At 43.9% G+C, this 20,763-nt stretch overlaps 2 protein-coding genes across 3 annotated transcripts; one reads left to right on the top strand and one right to left on the bottom strand.

The window, feature by feature from the left end:
- Window positions 1–3,389: 3,389 nt before the first annotated feature.
- Window positions 3,390–10,718, bottom strand: LOC311102204 (uncharacterized protein). 2 transcript variants are annotated; one of them, XM_084143461.1, is made up of 4 exons: window positions 10,017–10,718; window positions 5,407–6,706; window positions 5,009–5,264; window positions 3,390–4,756 (listed from the first exon to the last, which is right to left on the bottom strand). In XM_084143461.1, exons 2-4 carry the CDS (start codon window positions 6,600–6,602, stop codon window positions 4,508–4,510), a joined length of 1,701 nt encoding a protein of 566 aa, XP_083999587.1. In that variant the 5' UTR covers window positions 6,603–6,706; window positions 10,017–10,718; the 3' UTR covers window positions 3,390–4,507. The 2 variants fall into 2 exon arrangements, with proteins under 2 accessions (XP_083999587.1, XP_083999586.1); XM_084143460.1 differs by lacking the exon at window positions 10,017–10,718 and having other exon boundaries at window positions 5,114–5,264; window positions 5,407–6,691.
- On the top strand, window positions 9,721–14,927 carry LOC311102205 (DNA-directed RNA polymerase II subunit RPB4). Its single transcript, XM_084143462.1, has 5 exons — window positions 9,721–9,787; window positions 11,668–11,782; window positions 11,872–12,052; window positions 12,189–12,284; window positions 13,034–14,927. The coding sequence occupies exons 2-5, from the start codon at window positions 11,707–11,709 to the stop codon at window positions 13,110–13,112; spliced, it is 432 nt and encodes a 143-aa protein (XP_083999588.1). The 5' UTR covers window positions 9,721–9,787; window positions 11,668–11,706; the 3' UTR covers window positions 13,113–14,927.
- Window positions 14,928–20,763: the final 5,836 nt, after the last annotated feature.

Genomic DNA, 20,763 nt, shown 5'->3' with positions numbered 1-20,763 from the left:
ACACTTGTTGTTTGTGTACATGGATTTTATAATGTCGTTTGTTTTTCCCCCAACCCCACTTTCCATCAATTTGTATAGCAGACCCTTATGCCAAATTGAGTCAAAAGCTTTTTTGAAATCAACAAAGCATGAGAAGACTTTGCCTTTGTTTTGTTTTGTTTGTTTGTCAATTAGGGTGTGCAGGGGGAATACGTGGTCTGTCGTACGGTCATTTGGTAAAAAGCCAATTTGACATTTGCTCAGTACATTGTTTTCACTTAGGAAATGAACTAGTCTGCTGTTAATGATAATGCAGAGGATTTTCCCAAGGTTGCTGTTGACTCATATCCCATGGTAGTTATTGCTGTCAAATTTGTGGATTGGGGTGATCAGTCCTTATTGGGGAAGATGCCAGAGCTAAGGATGATGTTAAAGAGTTTAAGTATAGCCAATTGGAATTTGTGGTCTGTATATTTTATCATTTCATTGAGGATACCATCAACACCACAGGCCTTTTTCGGTTGGAGGGTTTGTATATTTCATTCAATGTAATTGGAGAATCCAGTGGGTTCTGGTAGTCTTTAATAGTTGATTCTAAGATTTGCATTTGATCATGTATATTTTTTTGCTGTTTGTTCTTTGTTATAGGGCCAAAAATATTGTTGAATTTGAATTTGTTGTTGAATTTGAATTTGTTGTTGCCTAACTGTTTTTTGGTAGGTTTCGACACTATCCCTCCATCTATAGCATTTCTTAATATTATTCAGTTCCTTTGGCTTTGATGCCTCATGATTGAGTATTGCTCTGTTCAAGTGGACTGTGATTTTGCTTTGGTCTGATAGGGGTGTCAGTGGGCTGACTGTGAACGCTCTGAGAGACTCTGGGTTGAGGTCAGTGATAAAGTAGTCTACAGTACTACTGCCAAGAGATGAGTTATAGGTGTACCTACCATAGGAGTCCCCTCGAAGCCTACCATTGACTATGAACATACCCAGCGTGCGACAGAGCTGCAGGAGTTGTGACCCGTTTTTGTTGGTTATGTTGTTGTAGTTGTGCCTAGGGGGGCATATGGGGGAGGGAATGCTGTCACCTCCAGGTAGGTGTTTGTCCCCCTGTGTGCTGAGGGTGTCAGGTTTTTATCCAGTTCTGGCATTTAGGTCACCACAGACTAGTACATGTCCCTGGGTCTGGAAATGATTGATTTCCCCCTCCAGGATGGAGAAGCTGTCTTCATTAAACTATGGGGATTCTAGTGGGGGGATATAGGTAGCACACAGGAGGACATTTTTCTCTGTTGAGATCATTTCCTTTTGAATTTCTAGCCAAATGTAAAATGTTCCTGTTTTGATTAATTTATTAGAGTGAGTTAGGTCTGCTCTATACCAAATTAGCATACCCCCTGAGCCCCCTGTTTCACACCTGGTAGTTTGGTGGATGGGACTACCAGCTCTCTGTAACCTAGAGGGCAACCAGTGGGTCCATCTCCTCTATACCGTGTTTCTTGTAGGGTGACAATGTCTGTATTTCCCTTTTCTTTCGTGAAGTCCAGGTTCCTGCTCTTTAGGCCAAAGGCAGATGACCTCAGGCCTTGGATATTCCAGGATGAAATAGTGAAGGCTTTGTGTTCCATAAAGTGTCTAATGTTGTTGGTCGTGTGGTTTGGCCTCAGGCCAGCAATTGTGAGCAGAGCCTGCTGAGCATCTGGTACATGCCATTGGCTTGGGCTAGTGTAAGAGTGGGGGTTGGGTCTATTTGCCTGCTCACGGCCTGGGCGTATGTGTGACTTTCATGTTGAGGCCCTCTTTGCGGGAGTAGGGGGCATGGGGTGGGTAGGAAGGGCATAGGTCTGATCTGAGGGGGCCTAAATGGGGTGTGGGCATGGTTGACTTGGGGGGGTGTTAATTGTTTGGGGTGGGGGTGTGGATGTGGCTTGTGGTGCTCTGGTCTGGATGTAGGTCCTCTCGGCGGGGGTCCTCTATGTGTAGGTCCGGGGGGGTGGGGGTGGTCCCGCAGGTCTTGGAGAGTGTCTTGCTGGTCTGGGCAGGGTGTCTGTTGATCTGTTGCTCCTGTGTGAGGTGTTGGGTCTGCTGTTGAGGGCGATATCCTTTAGGTGGACCTGGTCGTAAAGGCCAGGTCCCTCCAGGCTCCATCCACCCCTCCCTTCATTACTCCCTCCATCCACCCATCTCTTCATTTGTGCATCACTGAACCTAAGGGCTTGCCTTGGCTCATCTACACTAGTATGTTCAATCACTCCTTAGTATTTTACAATGTAGGGAATAGGGTGCAATTTGAGACACATGGACAGGTTTCTGGGGACTGCTTTCTCAAAATATGCATTTTCAGTTATTTCCACAGTTGTTGCCATTTAAGATGTATAAGATTGTCACGAGTGCGACTTTCTGACTCTCAGTTGTATTATTATTATACAGTGCCCAGTGGATGCCTGCCACTCTTCCAAACACGTTATATATTTACACCGAGCGTACATACAAAGCATTAAGAACACCTTCCTAATTGAGTTGCACCCCCCACCTCCCCCCTTTTGCCCTCAGAATAGCCTCAATTCGTCGGGGCATGGACTCTACAAGGTGTCGAAAGCGTTCTACAGGGATGCTGGCCCATGTTGACTCCAATGCTTCCCACAAGTTGTGTCAAGTTGGCTGAATGTCCTTTGGGTAGTGGACCATTCGTGATACACACTGTAAACTGTTGAGCGTGAAAATCCAGCAGCGTTGCAGTTCTTGACACAAACTGGTGAGCCTGGCACCTATTACCATACCCCGTTCAAAAGCACTTATATATTTTATTTCCCATTCACCCTCTGAATGGCACACATACACAATCCATGTCTGAATTGTCTCAAGGCTTAAAAATCCTTATTTAACCTGTCTCCTCCCCTTCATCTACACTAATTGAAGTGGATTTAATAAGTGACATCAATAAGGGATCATAGCTTTCACCTGGTCAGTCTGTCATGGAAAGCGCAGGTGTTCATAATGTTTTGTACACTCAGTTTATATCAGATGGTAAACCTTTAGTAAGATGTAAATAGTTTGCTTTTTTAGAGTTGTTTATTATAGCTTATATGTGACACATGCAGTAATAAAGGTCAACGACTAACTCGTAAGTCTCATCGTTGTTCTGTACTGTTTACATCAGGGCTGCCCAACCATCTTCCTGGAGATCTACCGTCCTGTGGGTTTTCAGTCCAACCCTAATTTAACACACCTCATTCTACTTATTAGCTGCTCAACAAGACCTTAACTAGCTGAATCAGATACGCTAAATTAGGGTTGGACTGAAAACCTACGGGACAGTAGATTTCGAGGAAGAGGGTTGGGCAGCCCTGGTTTACATATTATTTTCACAAGTACCTTGTACACAAAATCAGTCACCAGACCAGATAATATGGTTCTGTCTTGTTTTAATGGAGCAAAGCATCACCATTATTAAGCAAGTATTCTTCCAGTGCCTATTTAAGCAACCGATCTCCAGCACAACTACGCCATGTTCCTGTCAGCTGCCACACTACTGTTGATCATATATACTGAACAAAAATAAAAAAGCAACATGTAAAGTGTTGGTCCCATGTTTCATGAGATGAAATAAAAGATCCCAGAAATTTTCCATTCGCACAAAAAGCATATTTCTCTCAAATGTTCTCTCAAAAATGTGTTTACATCCCATGTTCGTGAGCATTTCTCCTTTGCCAAGATAAACCACCCACCTGACAGGTGTGGCATATCAAGAAACTGATTAAACAGCATGATCATTACACAGGTGCACCTTGTGTTGGGGACAATAAAAGACCACTAAAATGTGCAGTTTTGTCTCACAACACAATGTCACAGATGTCAAGTTTTGAGGGAGCGTGCAATTGGCATGCTGACTGCAGGAATGTCCACCAGAGCGGTTGCCAGAGAATTTAATGTTCATTTATCTACCATAAGCCGCCTCCAACGTTGTTGTAGATAATTTGGCAGTACGTCCAACTGGCCTCACAACCGCAGACCATGTATAACCACGCCAGCCCAGTGGGTGGACCTGGCTCCCAACTGGGTGGGCCTATGCCCTCCCAGGCCCACCCATAACAGTGCCCCTGCCCAATCATGTGAAATCCATAGATTAGGGCCTAATTTATTTATTTAAATTGACTGATTTCCTTCTATGTACAGTAAAATATTTGAAATTGTTGCATGTTGTGTTTACATTTTTGTTCAGTAATAGGTTGATCTCTGCTCACACGAAATCAGCTCCAGGTATCTGAGATGTCTTAAGGCAGGCATGGTTTATTTACATTAAAATATTTCACAGTAAAGTAAAGTAATAGGTTCAAATCTCCAAGCCTGCCTGTCAAAAGCAGAAGGTTCCACTTATCTATGCAGTCGCCATAGCCCTTTACCACAGACACAACCCAGACCAGTCCTTCACCACAGACAAAACTACAGTTTGTCTAGGGACTTCTATATCTGACATCCTCAACCAGCTAGCCACATGGTTCTACCACAATGTCCAGGCATGCTAGCTACTCCTCCGGCCTCATAGCTGGTACGTCCAGTCCGTTGTCTCTGATGTAGGGCAGGACAGCGTCGGTGTAGAACATCTCCAGCTTGGCCAGGGTGTCGTCCCAGAACGCAGGGTCAAAGGTCACAGGGACGATGGCTGTTTCCTTCAGGGTGAACACCACTAGGTCAGCCTGTGTTAACCCTGTCACCGCCAGCTGGCACTGGATCTGGGTGTAGTAGCTGTGGTCTGGCTTCAGATGGTACCTCACCTGTAGAGAAAATAAGAAAAAATAATTGGGAAGTGCTGCTAGAATACACTAGAAGGTAGATCTTTGTAGATTGAAGGTGCTCTTTGGTTAAGGGGTTAACTGGTCATCAAAAAACAAGGGGACCAAGGCAAGGCACTCTTCATATAATTAAAATGCCTTTATTATGATAGTATGTTCGAACAAAAAATAAATAAAGCTTGGCATAGCCAAAGTCAGGGCGTACAATGACACAACAAACATGTCCTAACTAACCTGTCCCCCCTCCTCCCCCTGGTCCTGTATCGTCACGCAGAAGGCTGGGTCCTCTCTACAGGCCTGGGCTACAGTGTTCTGACGGTGCTTATAGGGACACTTGACCTCTAGGCAGAGCAGCCGTTGGCCGGTCCTTTGGTCCTCTACGATGCCGTCAGGACTGCCTGCTAGCCAGGGGCGCTGGGGATCGATGAACAGGCCACACTCCTGCACCCTCACCGCCCAGCCCAGGGCCTTGCTCTTCAGGATCTGATATCTGAGATAAAATTAGATGAGATTGTACTTTATTAATCCCAGAGGGGAAATTAGTTTGTCATCCTTACAGCCACAGAAAAACAATACAAATACAACATTTAAAAACAATCGCAGGACAATTACAGTAAATACATAGGTGGTACCTCCGCACGGCCTCGGCCTCCTGCATGATGCCCCAGGTCATGGCGCGGGTCTTGACGTTGGTGCCGTGGCCTGTGATGGCGGCCAGGTAGGAAGCCGGCGGGGTTGTGCTCTGGCCAGTAACGAAGCGGCTGTGGGCGAGGCGGTGAGCGACCGACGCTGTGATTCGGTTCTGACGCCAGGAAAACCAGCTGGGGTTCTCTCGCTGGCCCCGGGTCTGGAGCTCCACCGCCTCCACAACACCATCTTCTACCTTCTGACCTAACCCCAGGGGCAGGGCTTTGGGCCTGGGGGGAGAGACCACAGGCTTACCCCTGACCTGGCAGCTCTTGACAGGGCTATGACTATGCTGATGGGCCTCAGGTCTCTTCTCTGCGATGTCAGGATGATATCTGACAGTAGGGATGTTCTTCTTGGCGTAACATGTATCTGTGGTCTTTTCTCCTGCTCCCCTGGCCTGGCTGGCCATGGCTCTGCTGATTTTATTAGATTTTATTTGAACCTGGTTGGTCCTGGGGGGAGAGACCACAGGCGTACCCCTAACCTGACTGCTCTTGACAGGGCTATGACTATGCTGATGGGCCTCAGGTCTCTTCTCTGCGATGTCAGGATGATATCTGACAGTAGGGATGTTCTTCTTGGCGTAACATGTATCTGTGGTCTTTTCTCCTGCTCCCCTGGCCTGGCTGGCCATGGCTCTGCTGATTTTATTAGATTTGATTTGAACCTGGTTGGTCCTGGGGGGAGAGACCACAGGCGTACCCCTAACCTGACTGCTCTTGACAGGGCTATGACTATGCTGATGGGCCTCAGGTCTCTTCTCTGCGATGTCAGGATGATATCTGACAGTAGGGATGTTCTTCTTGGCGTAACATGTATCTGTGGTCTTTTCTCCTGCTCCCCTGGCCTGGCTGGCCATGGCTCTGCTGATTTTATTAGATTTTATTTGAACCTGGTTGGTCCTGGGGGGAGAGACCACAGGCGTACCCCTAACCTGACTGCTCTTGACAGGGCTATGACTATGCTGATGGGCCTCAGCTCTTTGCTCTGCGATGTCAGGATGATATCTGACAGTAGGGACGTTCTTCTTGGCGTAACGTGTGTCTGCTCCCCTGGCCTGGCTGGCCGTGGTTCTGCTGGTCCCTGAGTCCCCTGAACCATTAGAGGGATTTAGGGTGGAACCTTGGTTGAAATGCATTTGTTTCAGGGGGCACTTTAAGGCTGAGCTGTCAGCGTGAGAACCATCTTGGCTTGTCTTTCTGGGACTTATGGTTCCGTGAGTTTGAAGAAGTTAGAAGGATTCTGTAAATAAAAAAAATAAAAAATAAGAGGTGGTAAGATCTCTCTCTCATATATATATACACTGCTCAAAAAAATAAAGGGAACACTAAAATAACCCATCCTAGATCTGAATGAATGAAATAATCTTAGGGTGCCATTGTGGACACAAACAGAGACTGGGAGGATCAACTCTATCCCTGATGGAGAATAGGATTACGGGAGGGGTCTAGGAGGGTCTTTGTTGACATACTCCAATTGTCTTTGATCATTACAAGCCTCATTGACTTCATATTCTGTTCAATTGTCTGTTTGCTGCTCTAATGGTCTGCTCTGTTTGTTCAGTGATGCCCTCCTCCGCCCACTAAACACAACTTAATGGATAGTAGTATTTCTGAGGTGTTTGAGAGACGGACAGTGTTCAGTGAGGGTTCAGAATCAGACGTACAAACTAAGACTACTACAACACTACTATAGTCTAGCATGAAGACACTGTTTACAGTATAATCTATAGTGACTTTGATGGGTAGCAGGTTTTGAGTATAGTACAGACTGAGTGGTAGTAGACGTATAGTTAATTCCCTGAGAGTGGACAGGACAGTAACATGATCTCCCAGGTTTTGTCCCAAATGGCACCCTATTCTCTATATAGTGCACTACTTTTGACCAGTGCACTTTTTGTGCACTATAAAGGGAATAGGGTGCCATTTGGGATGCAACCAAACTATATCCCTTCCCCCGGGTAGGCCTGTGTAGTCTATGTCCAGACCAGGCAGAGGAGCCGGTGAGGTAACATCATGTGTGGAGCTAGGCTAATAATCACCTAGAGACGTTTGTGGCAACGCACAGCCCCACACACCACCGAGTAGCACAGGGGCTTAGGCTGCGTTCACATCAAGGTCGGAGAGATTGGAGGAACGACTTGCCTACTTCGGAGGAACGACTTCGAGCGTTCACGTGCTCAGAGCTCTGAAGGAATGCAAGAACCATTCTCACCATTGACAGCGGAAATCGCAGCCATTTTTGTTGCCATTTTCAGTGGTGTATGAAGTCTGAGTTCAGCATGTAGGAAAGATCAGGGTCCAGAGATCATACCCAAGTTTCCTAGTCGTAATTACGAGTTGAAGAGGTGTTCACGTGCATTTCCCCCAGTAGGAGGGACGTATTTAAGAGTTCCCGACATGACATGAACGCGGCATTAGGCTGGCTGCCACACACACACACACAACAGTGTGAGCTGTTGGTCAGCTCAAATCTCTCTTTCTCCGGACTAGCTCAGCCATCCACTCAAACTCTAACATCAAATGCCCACCACATTACCTCCCGAGAGAATTTTCTTTGGTTATTGTCACTGCCGTGTTTATTCCCCCCCCCCCCCCACCACTGCTCACGAGGACTGTGTGCTCCCGATCTCCGTGGCCGACACGAGTTAGACATTCAAGCGTATTAACCCCATTCTTCTCTGCAGATCCTCTCAAGCTCTGTCAGGTTGGATGGGGAGCGTTGCTGCACAGATATTTTCAGGTCGCTCCAGAGATGTTCGATCGGGTTCAAGTCCGGCTGGCTGGGCTACTCAAGGACATTCAGAGACTTGTCCCGAAGCCACTCCTGCATTGTCTTGGCTGTGCGCTTAGGGTCATTGTCCTGTTGGAAGGTGAACCTTCGCCCCAGTCTGAGGTCCTGAGCAGTCTGGAGCAGGTTTTCATCAAGGATCTCTCTGTACTTTGCTCTGTTCATCTTTCCCTCGATCCTGACTAGTCTCCCAGTCCCTGCCGCTGAAAAACATCCCCACAGCATGATGCTGCCACCACCATACTTCACCGTAGGGATGGTTCCAGGTTTCTTCCAGATGTGACGCTTGGCATTCAGGCCAAAGAGTTCAATCTTGGTTTCATCAGACCAGAGACTATTTATTCTCATGGTCTGAGAGTCTTTTAGGTGCCTTTTGGCAAACTCCAAGCGGGCTGTCATGTGCCTTTTATTGAGGAGTGGCTTCTGTCTGGCCACTATCATAAAGGCCTGATTGGTGGAGTGCTGCAGAGATGGTTGTCCTTCTGGAAGGTTCTCCCATCTCCACAGAGGAACTCTAGAGCTCTGTCAGAGTGACCATCGAGTTCTTGGTCACTTCCCTGACCAAGGCCCTTCTCGCCCGATTGCTCAGTTTGGCCGGGCGGCCAGCTCTAGGAAGAGTCTTGGTGGTTCCAAACTTCTTCCATTTAAGAACGATGGAGGCCACTGTGTTCTTAGGGACCTTCAATGCTGCAGAAATGTTTTGGTACCCTTCCCCAGATCTGTGCCTCGACACTATCCTGTCTCGGAGCTCTACGGACAATTCCTTCTATCTCATGGCTTGGTTTTTGCTCTGACATGCACTGTCAACTGTGGGACCTTATATAAACAGGCGTGTGCCTTTCCAAATCATGTCCAATCAATTGAATTTACCACAGGTGGACTCCAATGAAGTTGTTGAAGCATCTCAAGGATGATCAATGGAAACAGGATGCGCCTGAGCTCAATTTCGAGTCTCATACAAAGGGTCTGAATGCATACTGTATGTAAATAAGGTCTTTCTGTTTTTTATTTTTTAATACGTTTGCAAACATTTCTAAAAACCAGTTTTTGCTTTGTCATTGTTGGGTATTGTGTGTAGATTGCTGAGGAAATTGTTTTATTTAATCAATTTTAGTATAAGGCTGTAACAAAATGTGGAAAAAGTCAAGGGGTCTGAATACTTTCCGAAGGCACTGTATGTATACAATGTATTCTACTCATGGCTCATCCATTACATTACATTTACATTTCAGTCATTTAGCAGATGCTCTTATTCAGAGCGACTTACAGTTAATGAATGCATACGTTTATTTTTTTTATATACTGGCCCCCCGTGGGAAACGAACCCAATAGGATAACATTTTTTTGGTTCCAGGTAGAACTCTTTTGGGTTCCATGTAGGGTTCTACCTGGAACCAAAAAAGTTATTCAAAGGGTTCTCATATGGTGACAGCCGAAGAACCCTTTTAGGTTCTAGATAGCACCTTTTTTTTGTAAGAGGCGAGGAACCGAAACTATACGCACATTGCATTCTGTTCCCTTTTCGACAGTCAGGTGAGCTAAATTGTTTTGATTTATCTGGCGTGATCTGATAGAATAATCCCAGCTAACTCTGTGTTTAAAGGTATTTGGCCGTTTAAAACTAATAGTTTTAGAAAGAATACAGCAGACCTATGTCAATAGGCTATAAAGACGTATAAACTAAGGACATAATTGTCCTACTCTACTTTTCTATTAAACTACAGGCAAGAATGGTATTCCACAAAATATTTGTTTTGCTTACCCGATTAAGTTCTGTGTAGTCTAGAGTTGTGTATGAAAGTGAAACTGGTTCAAAGGTGGAATTGAAGATATACAACGTGGCAGCAGTCCAAACACGTTATTTTTACCCCCTCAGTCCTTGCGCTAGCCACTTTCCCTAGGGGGAATCCCTATCGAAACCGGATGCAGTTTGATTGCCATTTTAAGTGCAGGTCCAATTTACTAACGTTGATCCCTCGGCCCTCGATTTAGCTCGAGGGAGCAAGTGAACAACTTTGGTCACTTGCGGGGTTTATATGACCCACAATTCAACGCAAACTGCAGTCACATGTCAAACTCTGGTGGCCGCGAAGTGTTAAATTTAATCAACAAGGCTGCATTTTCGGCATGTCTGCAAAAAGTATGAAGCTAGCTTGCTAAAAAATACATATAGACATTGATTTTAGCATTGGCAAATTGGCTTAGTCTCGTAGTGAGGAGCCTATAAAACGTAACTAGATTCATAAACAAATGTTTTGGAATTCTGAAATGTATTGGAATAAATGACCAAACTATTAAAACTAGTTAGCCAGCTATGGGTAACTGTAGTTAGCTACCTGAGTGCTAGCTAGATACGTTAGCTTACTAGGTACATTAATAGCTTTAGGGTAGTTGTTTTTAAGATCAACTTCAAGATTTCCACCAAGGACGTTACCTCCGATCATCACTCTCCCTACACTCGGATGTGACGATGTAAAACTTCATTCAAGGCGGAGGGCTGTCTACCCGCAGTTTGAAAAGCAGCCCGTGACTCCCTATCTCATGACAAGCACGTCAGATTCATCCTATTGGCTTGCTGCTCTGCTGTGTGTGTTGGGCATGTCCTGAACATGTCCAGTATAAATTGCCGCCTTTAAAACAACTGGGAACTCGGAAATCTCAGACTTCTGACTTTTAACTGGGAAAATAGTTTTGAATGGTCTTTCAACTCGGAATTCCAAGTCGGAAACTCGGGCATCTTTCAAGAGCACCGACTTTCCGAAGTAATAATTTGACCTCGTTTTTTTCTGAGTTCCAAGTTGTTTTGAAAGCACCAAGTGAAACAAAATAGCCTATACATTCTACAGACCCTACTGAGGATTCGATACAATACTTTTAGTGTGGAATACTTTGTGTGGCACCCAGAATAGTTTTTAATCTATAAACCAATATGTATTATATTATTATGGGGGCATTTATTTGACCTTGGAACATGATTTAAAAGCCTTTTTTTTTTTTTTTTTTTTTTTTTACATGTTTTGAAACCCAATTTTTATGCAAATGTCTCTTAAATATGAACAAATATTGATCATTGTTAAGGTTTAGACAATTATTTTTCATGAATAAATACAGGTTATTGACACCTTTCTACTATTACGTGGGGAACTTTTATTTTGAAAATCTCAGAAATTCCGTGACCCAGAAGTACTTTATAAGTGTTTCTGAGGAGACGCTAATTGGTACGCTGTTTTTTGTTGTTGTTAGCTACTAGGAGCTTCCTTCCTTGATGAATTTGGAGACTCGTCTTGCTAATGTTTTTGTAATGCCAAAACAATTGTGCAAAAAATTATAAGGCGCCGATATACGGAACTTTTGGTTCAGAGCAAGCAACTGGATATCAGCTCTGTACCTTTTTTTTTTTTTTGTAACGGCAGCTAGGTAGGAAGGATCATTCATTCAGTGTGACAAGTAGCATGGCGTCCAGTGGCGGTTCAACAACAACTGTCGGAGATATTGAGGAGGACGCTTCTCAGCTACTTTTCCCCAAAGGTTCGTATCCAACTTATTTATGTTAACTAGATTGAATATTACGATTCACTTAATTCACTTAAAACCCACCCCTCCCCTGTGTTCTTCAGAGTTCGAGAACGCGGAGACACTTCTAAACTCTGAGGTACACATGCTTCTGGAGCATCGCAAGCAGCAGAACGAGAGTGCAGAGGACGAACAAGAGCTATCGGAGGTCTTCATGAAAACTCTGAATTATACTGCACGTTTCAGCCGGTTCAAAAACAGAGAAACTATCGCAAGTGTTCGCAGGTCAGTGTAACTGTTGTCACTATCACAACCAAAAACAAACGTCAATACCTTATAAAAGTATATGTACATTTATATGGTGGTGAATGTGTTTATTAACTTTTCGTGATGACTGCAATTATTGTCCTGTATCCCACAGCTTGCTCTTGCAGAAGAAGCTGCATAAGTTTGAGCTGGCCAGTTTGGCCAACCTTTGTCCAGAAGCAGCGGAGGAGGCCAAAGCCCTCATCCCTAGGTAAGACCTGCTGTTACTGTCTCCTCACTTATCACCACCCTCTAAACCAGGGGTTCCCAAACTGCGGGGAGGGGGGGTGGGGTGTCGTCAGTCTGGCTTTCAACATACTCTAGAAAGTTGTAATGGTAGAATGCACAAGGTGCAATTTCGAAATTGGGTAGTGTATCATCAGTTTTCCTCTTGTCATGTCAGTCATTGCATACCTTAAAGAGCTATTTTATAACTTGTCAAAAATGTCCAGATCAACTAGCCCATGTCAGTTAATGTTTTTTATCTAAGTTTTTTAGCCTGAAGATTTTGTTGAAATGTTTGAGTCACTGAAATATCACATAAACACATATTAGACATGGCAAAATGTATAGAATTGCAAGAAAATTTGCTTTAAAACTGCAACATTTTCTCTGCACCCCATGACAAAATGTGTAGAATTGCAGAAAATAAGCTTTAAACCTGCAACATGTTCTCTCCGCCAACAAGAGGGGTGTGAACAGTTTGTGTCATGAACAGTGCTTGTGCCCATAGAAATAGACGTGGAGCTTACGCAGGGGGGCGCTGGATGTCCCCAATGCTGGAAGGAGGGCCTGAGTGAAAAAGTGTAGGAACCCCTGCTCTAACCCAGACTCTAAACCTGGTCTCTAGTTGGGTAGCAGTCGGCTCTTGACCAGGAAATCAGGCGTAAAAGTTTGGTATAAATTTAGTGACAGTAGTTGTGCTGTTTTGTTCTGAAGCCTGTTTTCTTCTGTCTGCAGTCTGGAGGGGCGGTTCGAGGATGAAGAGCTGCAGCAAATCCTTGATGACATTCAGACCAAGAGAAGTTTCCAGTACTAAGGACAATTCCTCCTCATCTGGCCTATTCTAACCTAAACCCATCGTTATAATGTCAGAATATACCCACCCAGAAGGACACAGTGCTTCCCAAATGACACCCTATTCCCTATATACACTACCGTTCAAAAGATTGGGGTCACTTAGAAATGTCCTTGTTTTCCATGAAAACATACATGAAATGAGTTAGAATAGGAAATATAGCAAAATGAATAGGAAATGTAGTCATTGACAAGGTTAGAAATAATGATTTTTAATTTAAATAATAATTGTGTCCTTCAAACTTTGCTTTCGTGAAAGAATCCTCAATTTGCAGCAATTACAACCTTGCAGACCTTTGGCCTTCTAGTTGTCAATTTGTTGAGGTAATCTGAAGAGATTTCACCCCATGCTTCCTGAAGCACCTCCCACAAGTTGGATTGGCTTGATGGGCACTTCTTACGTACGCTCAAGCTGCTCCCACAACAGCTCAATAGGGTTGAGATCCAGTGACTGTGCTGGCCACTCCATTATAGACAGAATACCAGCTGACTGCTTCTTCCCTAAATAGTTATTGCATAGTGTGGAGCTGTGCTTTGGGTCATTGTCCTGTTGTAGGAGGAAATTGGCTCTAATCAAGCGCAGTCCACAAGGTATGGCGTTGCAAAAGGGAGTGGTAGCCTTCCTTCTTCAAGATCCCTTTTACCCTGTACAAATCTCCCACTTTACCACCACCAAAGCACCCCCAGACCATCAACTTACCTCCACCATGCTTGACAGATGGCATCAAGCACTCCTCCAGCATCTTTTCATTTGGCCTGCGTCTCACAAATGTTCTTCTTTGTGATCCGAACACCTCAAACTTAGATTCGTCTGTCCATAACACTTTCTTCCAATCTTCCTCTGTCCAGTGTCTGTGTTCTTTTGCCCATCTTAATATTTTATTTTTATTGGCCAGTCTGAGATGGCTTTTTCTTTGCAACTCTGCCTAGAAGGTCAGCATCCCGGAGTCGCCTCTTCACTGTTGACGTTGAGACTGGTGTTTTGCGGGTACTATTTAATGAAGCTGCCAGTTGAGGACCTGTGAGGCGTTTCTCAAACTAGACACTCTAATGTATTTGTCCTCTTGCTCAATTGTGCACCTGGGCCTCTCACTCCTCTTTCTATTCTGGTTAGAGGCAGTTTGCACTGTTCTGTGAAGGGAGTAGTACACAGCGTTGTACGAGATCTTCAGTTTCTTGGCAATTTCTCGCATGGAATAGCCTACATTTCTCAGAACATGAATAGACTGACGAGTTTCAGAAGAAAGTTATTTGTTTCTGGCCATTTTGAGCCTTTAATCGAACCCACAATTGCTGATGCTCCATATACTCAACTAGTCTCAAGAAGGCCAGTTTTATTGCTAATTTAATCAGCACAACAGTTTTCAGCTGTGCTAACATAATTGCAAAAGGGTTTTCTAATGATAAATTAGCCTTTTAAAATGATAAACTTGGATTAGCAAACACAACGTGCCATTGGAACACAGGACTGATGGTTGCTGATAATGGGCCTCTGTACGCCTATGTAGATATTCCATTAAAAATCAGCCGTTTCCAGCTACAATAGCCATTTACAACATTAACAATGTCTACACTGTATTTCTGTTCAATTTGATGTTATTTTAATGGACAAAAAAAACTATTGAACGGTAGTGTATATAGTGCACTACTTTGGACCGTTCTCCCCAGGATGGGTACCGCCAGATCAGACTTTACACCATGTTTTTGTTTTACCAAGCTAGGATGAATACATACATTCCTAAATGTAAATACTTTTCAAATAAACATCTGAAATACTTTTCATAGTAATTTGTTTTATTTTCTCATAAATACATCTATATGAGAAATCTGTATTAATAATACATTTAGCTGCTATACAAAGTGGTTGATCACTTCATCTTGTCAAATGCATTCAACAATTTTCTCAAATGAATGCCGCTGTATGAAACTGTATATACAGTTGGATATTGCTGGTAGAGAAACATTGCATGAAAGGAGTCCCAGCGAAGCCACAGACCATTTCACAGCAATTTTCCCCAAGTTAGGACATGTCAATCGGGTCTACTTGCACTCATTATTTTCTCAGACATTGAAGAAAGCCAACTGACAAGCCATCGTTCTGTCCCAAATGGCAGCCTATTCCCTTTAGGCCCTGGTCAAAAGTAGTGCACTATATAAGGAATAGGGTGCCATTTGGGACACATATCCATAAACCACTCACACAGTAAAGAGCCGCCTCCTGTCCGTCCAGGGATTTTTTATTTTATTTTACCTTTATTTCACTAGGCAAGTCAGTTAAGAACAAATTCTTATTTACAATGACGGCCCACACCAGCCAAACCCGGACGACGCTGGGGAAATTGTGCGCCGCCCTATGGGACTCCCAATCACGGCCGGTTGTGATACAGCCTGGAATCAAACCGGGGGTCTGTAGTGACGGCTCAAGCACTGAAATGCAGTGCCTTAGACCGCTGCCCCACTCGGGAGCCCGGTTGTTATGGATACACTGCGACAGCAGTAAGTGGCAGGCCAAGAGGGCGTGAGGCTGGTCCAGGATGGGTACCTGGAGACACTCCCCCTCATACAGAGGACAGGGGTGCTCTGCTGTGACATTGACTATCGGAGTTATGTTCCTCCTGGAGAGACTGGTGGACATGAAGATTGCATCCACACCACTCAGATACAGAGATTGGGTGATCTGGGAGACTGACATGGGGAATGGAAATTGACAGCTTCCTGGCTGGCTCACTGCAACAGAGAACCAAGATTCAATTGTAAAAAGATGCACAAACACAAGTCTTTAGGTCAGTACAGCACAAACGTGAATATCTTTACTTAATTGCGATTTGACTTAAACTTACCAGAAAAGAAGGGGCGAAGCCAATATAGATCATCTTTCAACTTACTGTGTATTTTTATTTTCCATTTTACAGTGTCCTTTTTTCCTGTTACATAGATTTGTACTCAATTATCTGCGTTCAGTCAAGTGACTGAATTGTCACAGAGAGGTGCATTCAGTTCACTTGAAAGTTTGCTACTTTGCGGAACGGTTTGTACTGAACAACACGTTTTCCCAAAACGTTGATTTGATTTACTTTGATTTGATTTATTAGGATCCCCATTAGCCGACGCCAATGGCTACCACTAGTCTTACTGGGGTCTGACACATAGAGAAAAAAAACATTACAGACTAAAAATATACTTCAGAATGTGCATACGTTTTAAAACATTAACATGTACAGTTGAAGTCGGAAGTTTACATACACCTTAGCCAAATACATTTAAACTCAGTTTTTCACAATTCCTGACATTTAATCCTAGTAAAAATTCCCTGTCTTAGGTCAGTTAGGATCACCACTTTATTTTAAGAATGTGAAATGTCAGAATAATAGTAGAGAGAATGACTTATTTCGGCTTTTATTTCACAACTTTGGAAGTATGCTTGGGGTTATTGTCTATTTGGAAGACCCATTTGCGACCAAGCTTTAACTTCCTGACTGATGTCTTGAGATGTTGCTTCAATATATCCACATCATTTTCCTTCCTCATGATGCCATCTATTTTGTGAAGTGCACCAGTCCCTCCTGCAGCAAAGCACCCCTATAGCATGATGCTGCCACCCCGGTGCTTCATGGTTGGGATGGTGTTCTTCGGCTTGTAAGCCTCCCCCTTTTTCCTCCAAACATAACAATGGTCATTATGGCCAAACAGTTCTATTTTTGTTTCATCAGACCAGCGGACATTTCTCCAAAAAGATTCAATCTTTGTCCCCATGTGCAGTTGCAAACCGTAGTCTGGCTTTTTTATGGCGGTTTTGGAGCAGTGGCTTCTTCCTTGCTGAGCGGCCATTCAGGTTATGTCGATATAGGACTTGTTTTACTGTGGATATAGATACTTTTGTACCTGTTTCCTCCAGCATCTTCACAAGGTCCTTTGCTGTTGTTCTGGGATTGATTTGCACTTTTCGCACCAAAGTACGTTCATCTCTAGGAGACAGAACGCGTCTCCTTCTTGAGCGGTATGACGGCTGCGTGGTCCCATGGTGTTTATACTTGCGTACTATTGTTTGTACAGATGAACGTGATACCTTCAGGCGTTTGGAAATTGCTACCAAGGATGAACCAGACTTGTGGAGGTTACAATCTTCCCATGATGTCAAGCAAAGAGGCACTGAGTTTGAAGATAGGCCTTGAAATACATCCACAGGTACACCTCCAATTGACTCAAATGATGTCAATTAGCCTATCAGAAGCTTCTAAAGCAATGACATCATTTTCGGGAATTTTCCAAGCTGTTTAAAGGCACAGTCAACTTAGTGTATGTAAACTTCTGACCCACTGGAATTGTGATACAGTGAATTATAAGTGAAATAATCTGTCTGTAAACAATTGATGGAAATATTACTTGTGTCATACACAAAGTAGATGTTCTAACCGACTTGCCAAAACTATAGTTTGTTAACAAGAAATTTGTGGAGTGGTTGAAAAACAAGTTTTAATGACTCCAACCTAAGTGTATGTAAACTTAAACTGTAGTGTGTGTGTGTGCATCTATCAGTTATCCTGGGACTAAACACCTCCCTCTGCAACTGGATCCTGGACTTCCTGACGGGCCGCCCCCAGGTGGTAAGGGTAGGTAACAACACATCTGCCACGCTGATCCTCAACACGGGGGCCCCTCAGGGGTGCGTGCTCAGTCCCCTCCTGTACTCTCTGTTCACCCATGACTGCATGGCCAGGCACGACTCCAACACCATCATTAAGTTTGCCGACGACACAACAGTGGTAGGCCTGATCACCGACAACGATGAGACAGCCTATAGGGAGGTGGTCAGAGACCTGGCCGTGTGGTGCCAGGACAACAACCTCTCCCTCAACGTGACCAAGACAAAGGAGATGATTGTGGACTACAGGAAAAAAAAAGAGGACTGAGCACGCCCCCATTCTCATCGACGGGGCTGTAGTGGAACAGGTTGAGAGCTTCAAGTTCCTTCGTGTCCACATCACCAACGAACTATCATGGTCCAAACACACCAAGACAGTCGTGAAGAGGGCACGACAAAGCCTATTCCCCCTCAGGAGACTGAAAAGATTTGGCATGGGTCCTCAGATCCTCAAAAAATTCTACAGCTGCACCATCGAGAGCATCCTGACTGGTTGCATCACCGCCTGGTATGGAAACTGCTTGGCCTCCGACCGCAAGGCACTACAGAGGGTAGTGCGTACGGCCCAGTACATCACTGGGGCCAAGCTTCCTGCCATCCAGGACCTCTATACCAGGCGGTGTCAGAGGAAGGCCCTCAAAATTGTCAAAGACTCCAGCCACCCTAGTCATAGACTGTTCTCTCTGCTACCGCACGGCAAGCGGTACCAGAGTGCCAAGTCTAGGTCCAAAAGACTTCTCAACAGCTTCTACCCCCAAGCCATAAGACTCCTGAACAGCTAATCATGGCTACCCTGACTATTTGCACTGCCCCCCCACCCCATCCTTTTTACGCTGCTGCTACTCTGTTAATTATTTATGCATAGTCACTTTAACTTTACCCACATGTACATATTACCTCAACTACCTCAACTAGCCGGTGCCCCCGCACATTGACTCTGCAACGGTACCCCCCTGTATATATAGCCTCCCTACTGTTATTTTATTTTACTTCTGCTCTTTTTTTTCTCAACACTTTTTGTTGTTGTTTCATTTTTACTTTTTTTGTTAAAAATAAATGTACTGTTGGTTAAGGGCTGTAAGTAAGCATTTCACTGTAATGTCTGCACCTGTTGTATTCGGCGCATGTGACCAATACAATTTGATTTGATTTGATTTGATGACAGTTTACAATCTAAGGTAACACCAAGTAATTTAGTCTCCTCAACTTGTTCAACAGCCACACTATTCATTACCAGATTCAGCTGAGGTTTAAGAACTGAGGGAATGATTTGTACCAAATACAATGCTCTTAGTTTTAGAGATGTTCAGGACCAGTTTATTTCTGTCTACCCATTCTAAAACAGACTGCAACTGTTTAAGGGTTTCAGTGACTTAATTAGCTGTGGTTGCTGATGCGTATATGGTTGAATCATCAGCGTACATTGACACACATGCTTTGTTTAATGCCAGTGGCAGGTCACTGATAAAAATAGAAAAGAGTAGAGGTCCTAGAGAGCTGCCCTGCGGTACACCACACTTTACATGTTTGACATTAGAGAAGCTGCCATTAAAGAAAGCCCTCTGAGTTCTATTAGATAGATAGCTCTGAATCCACAATATGGCAGAGGTTGAAAAGCCATAACACATAAGTTTTCTCAACAACAGGTTATGGTCAATAATATCAAAGGCTGCAATCTTCTTATTATCAATTTCTTTCAACCAATCATCAGTAATTTTTGTCAGTGCAGTACATGTTGAGTGCCCTCATCTATAAGCATGCTGAAAGTCTGTTGTTAATTTGTTTACAGAGAAATACAATTGTACAGTATTTGGTCAAACACAATGTTTTCCAACAGTTTGCAAAGAGTTGGCAGCAAGCTGAAAGGTCTGCTGTTACAACCAGTAAAGGCCACTTTACCATATGGGTAGAGGAATGACTGGCTTCCCTCCAGGCCTGAGGACAAATACTTTCCTCTAGGCTCAGATTAAAGATATGACAGATAGGAGTGAATATAGAGTCACCTACCATCCTCAGTTGCTTTCCATCCAAATTATCATTGCCAGGAAGTTTGTCATTATTGATCGATAACAATAATTTTTCCACCTCTCCCACTAACTTTACAAAATTAAAACTTGTTTTTTATGCATGAGTACGATGGCTCACTGTTCATTGTTGGCATTTCCTGCCTAAGTTTGCCCAATTTGCCAATTAAGTAATCATTAAAATAATAGGCAACATACGTTTTTTTCCCCATCATTCTTTATATCATTGATCTTGGCTTCATAATACAGTTTCTTCTTCTTTTTGTTGTGTTCAGCCCCCAGCTGTGCCCTGGACACCATATGTGAATTGATTGCCACCCATCTATCCTCAGAGTTCGTACTGCTTGGTGACCTAAACTGGGATATGCTTAACACCCCGGCCATCCTACAATCCAAACTAGATGCCCTCAATCTCACACAAATGATCAAGGAACCTACCAGGTACAACCCTAAATCCGTAAACATGGGTACCCTTATAGATATCATCCTGACTAACTTACCCTCTAAATACACCTCTGCTGTCTTCAACCAGGATCTCAGCAATCACTGCCTTATTGCCTACGTCTGTAACGGGTCCGCGGTCAAACGACCACCCCTCATCACTGTCAAATGCTCCCTAAAACACTTTAGCGAGCAGGCCTTCCTAATTGACCTGGCCCAGGTATCCTGGATGGATATCGATCTCATTCCGTCAGTAGAGGATGCCTGGTTGTTCTTTAAAAGTGATTTCCTCTCAATCTTAAATAAGCATGCCCCATTCAAAAAATTCAGAAATAAGAACAGATATAGCCCCTGGTTCTCCTCAGACTTGACTGCCCTTGACCAGCACAAAAACATCCTGTGACGTACTGCATTAGCATCGAATAGCCCCCGCGATATGCACCTTTTCATGGAAGTTAGGAACCAATATACACAAGCAGTTAGGAAAGCAAAGGCTAGCTTTTTCA

Source organism: Coregonus lavaretus, assembly GCF_964263955.1.
Source record: "Coregonus lavaretus genome assembly, chromosome: 26".
NCBI classification, from domain to species: Eukaryota; Metazoa; Chordata; class Actinopteri; order Salmoniformes; family Salmonidae; genus Coregonus; species Coregonus lavaretus.
Note: the sequence above shows the minus strand (reverse complement) of the source record. Positions and strands in the feature narration are given on the sequence as shown.

What these genes read in the sequence shown, in the direction of transcription:
- LOC311102204 (XM_084143461.1), bottom strand. Translation starts at nt 6,602, where the DNA reads ATGCATTTCAACCAAGGTTCCACCCTAAATCCCTCTAATGGTTCAGGG. An exon ending in GAGGCCGAGGCCGTGCGGAG is followed by an intron (nt 5,265 to 5,406) that starts GTACCACCTATG and finishes ATTTTATCTCAG; the next exon opens with ATATCAGATCCTGAAGAGCA. An exon ending in AGGGGGAGGAGGGGGGACAG is followed by an intron (nt 4,757 to 5,008) that starts GTTAGTTAGGAC and finishes TTTTCTCTACAG; the next exon opens with GTGAGGTACCATCTGAAGCC.
- LOC311102205 (XM_084143462.1), top strand. Translation starts at nt 11,707, where the DNA reads ATGGCGTCCAGTGGCGGTTCAACAACAACTGTCGGAGATATTGAGGAG. An exon ending in ACTATCGCAAGTGTTCGCAG is followed by an intron (nt 12,053 to 12,188) that starts GTCAGTGTAACT and finishes TGTATCCCACAG; the next exon opens with CTTGCTCTTGCAGAAGAAGC. An exon ending in GCCAAAGCCCTCATCCCTAG is followed by an intron (nt 12,285 to 13,033) that starts GTAAGACCTGCT and finishes TTCTGTCTGCAG; the next exon opens with TCTGGAGGGGCGGTTCGAGG.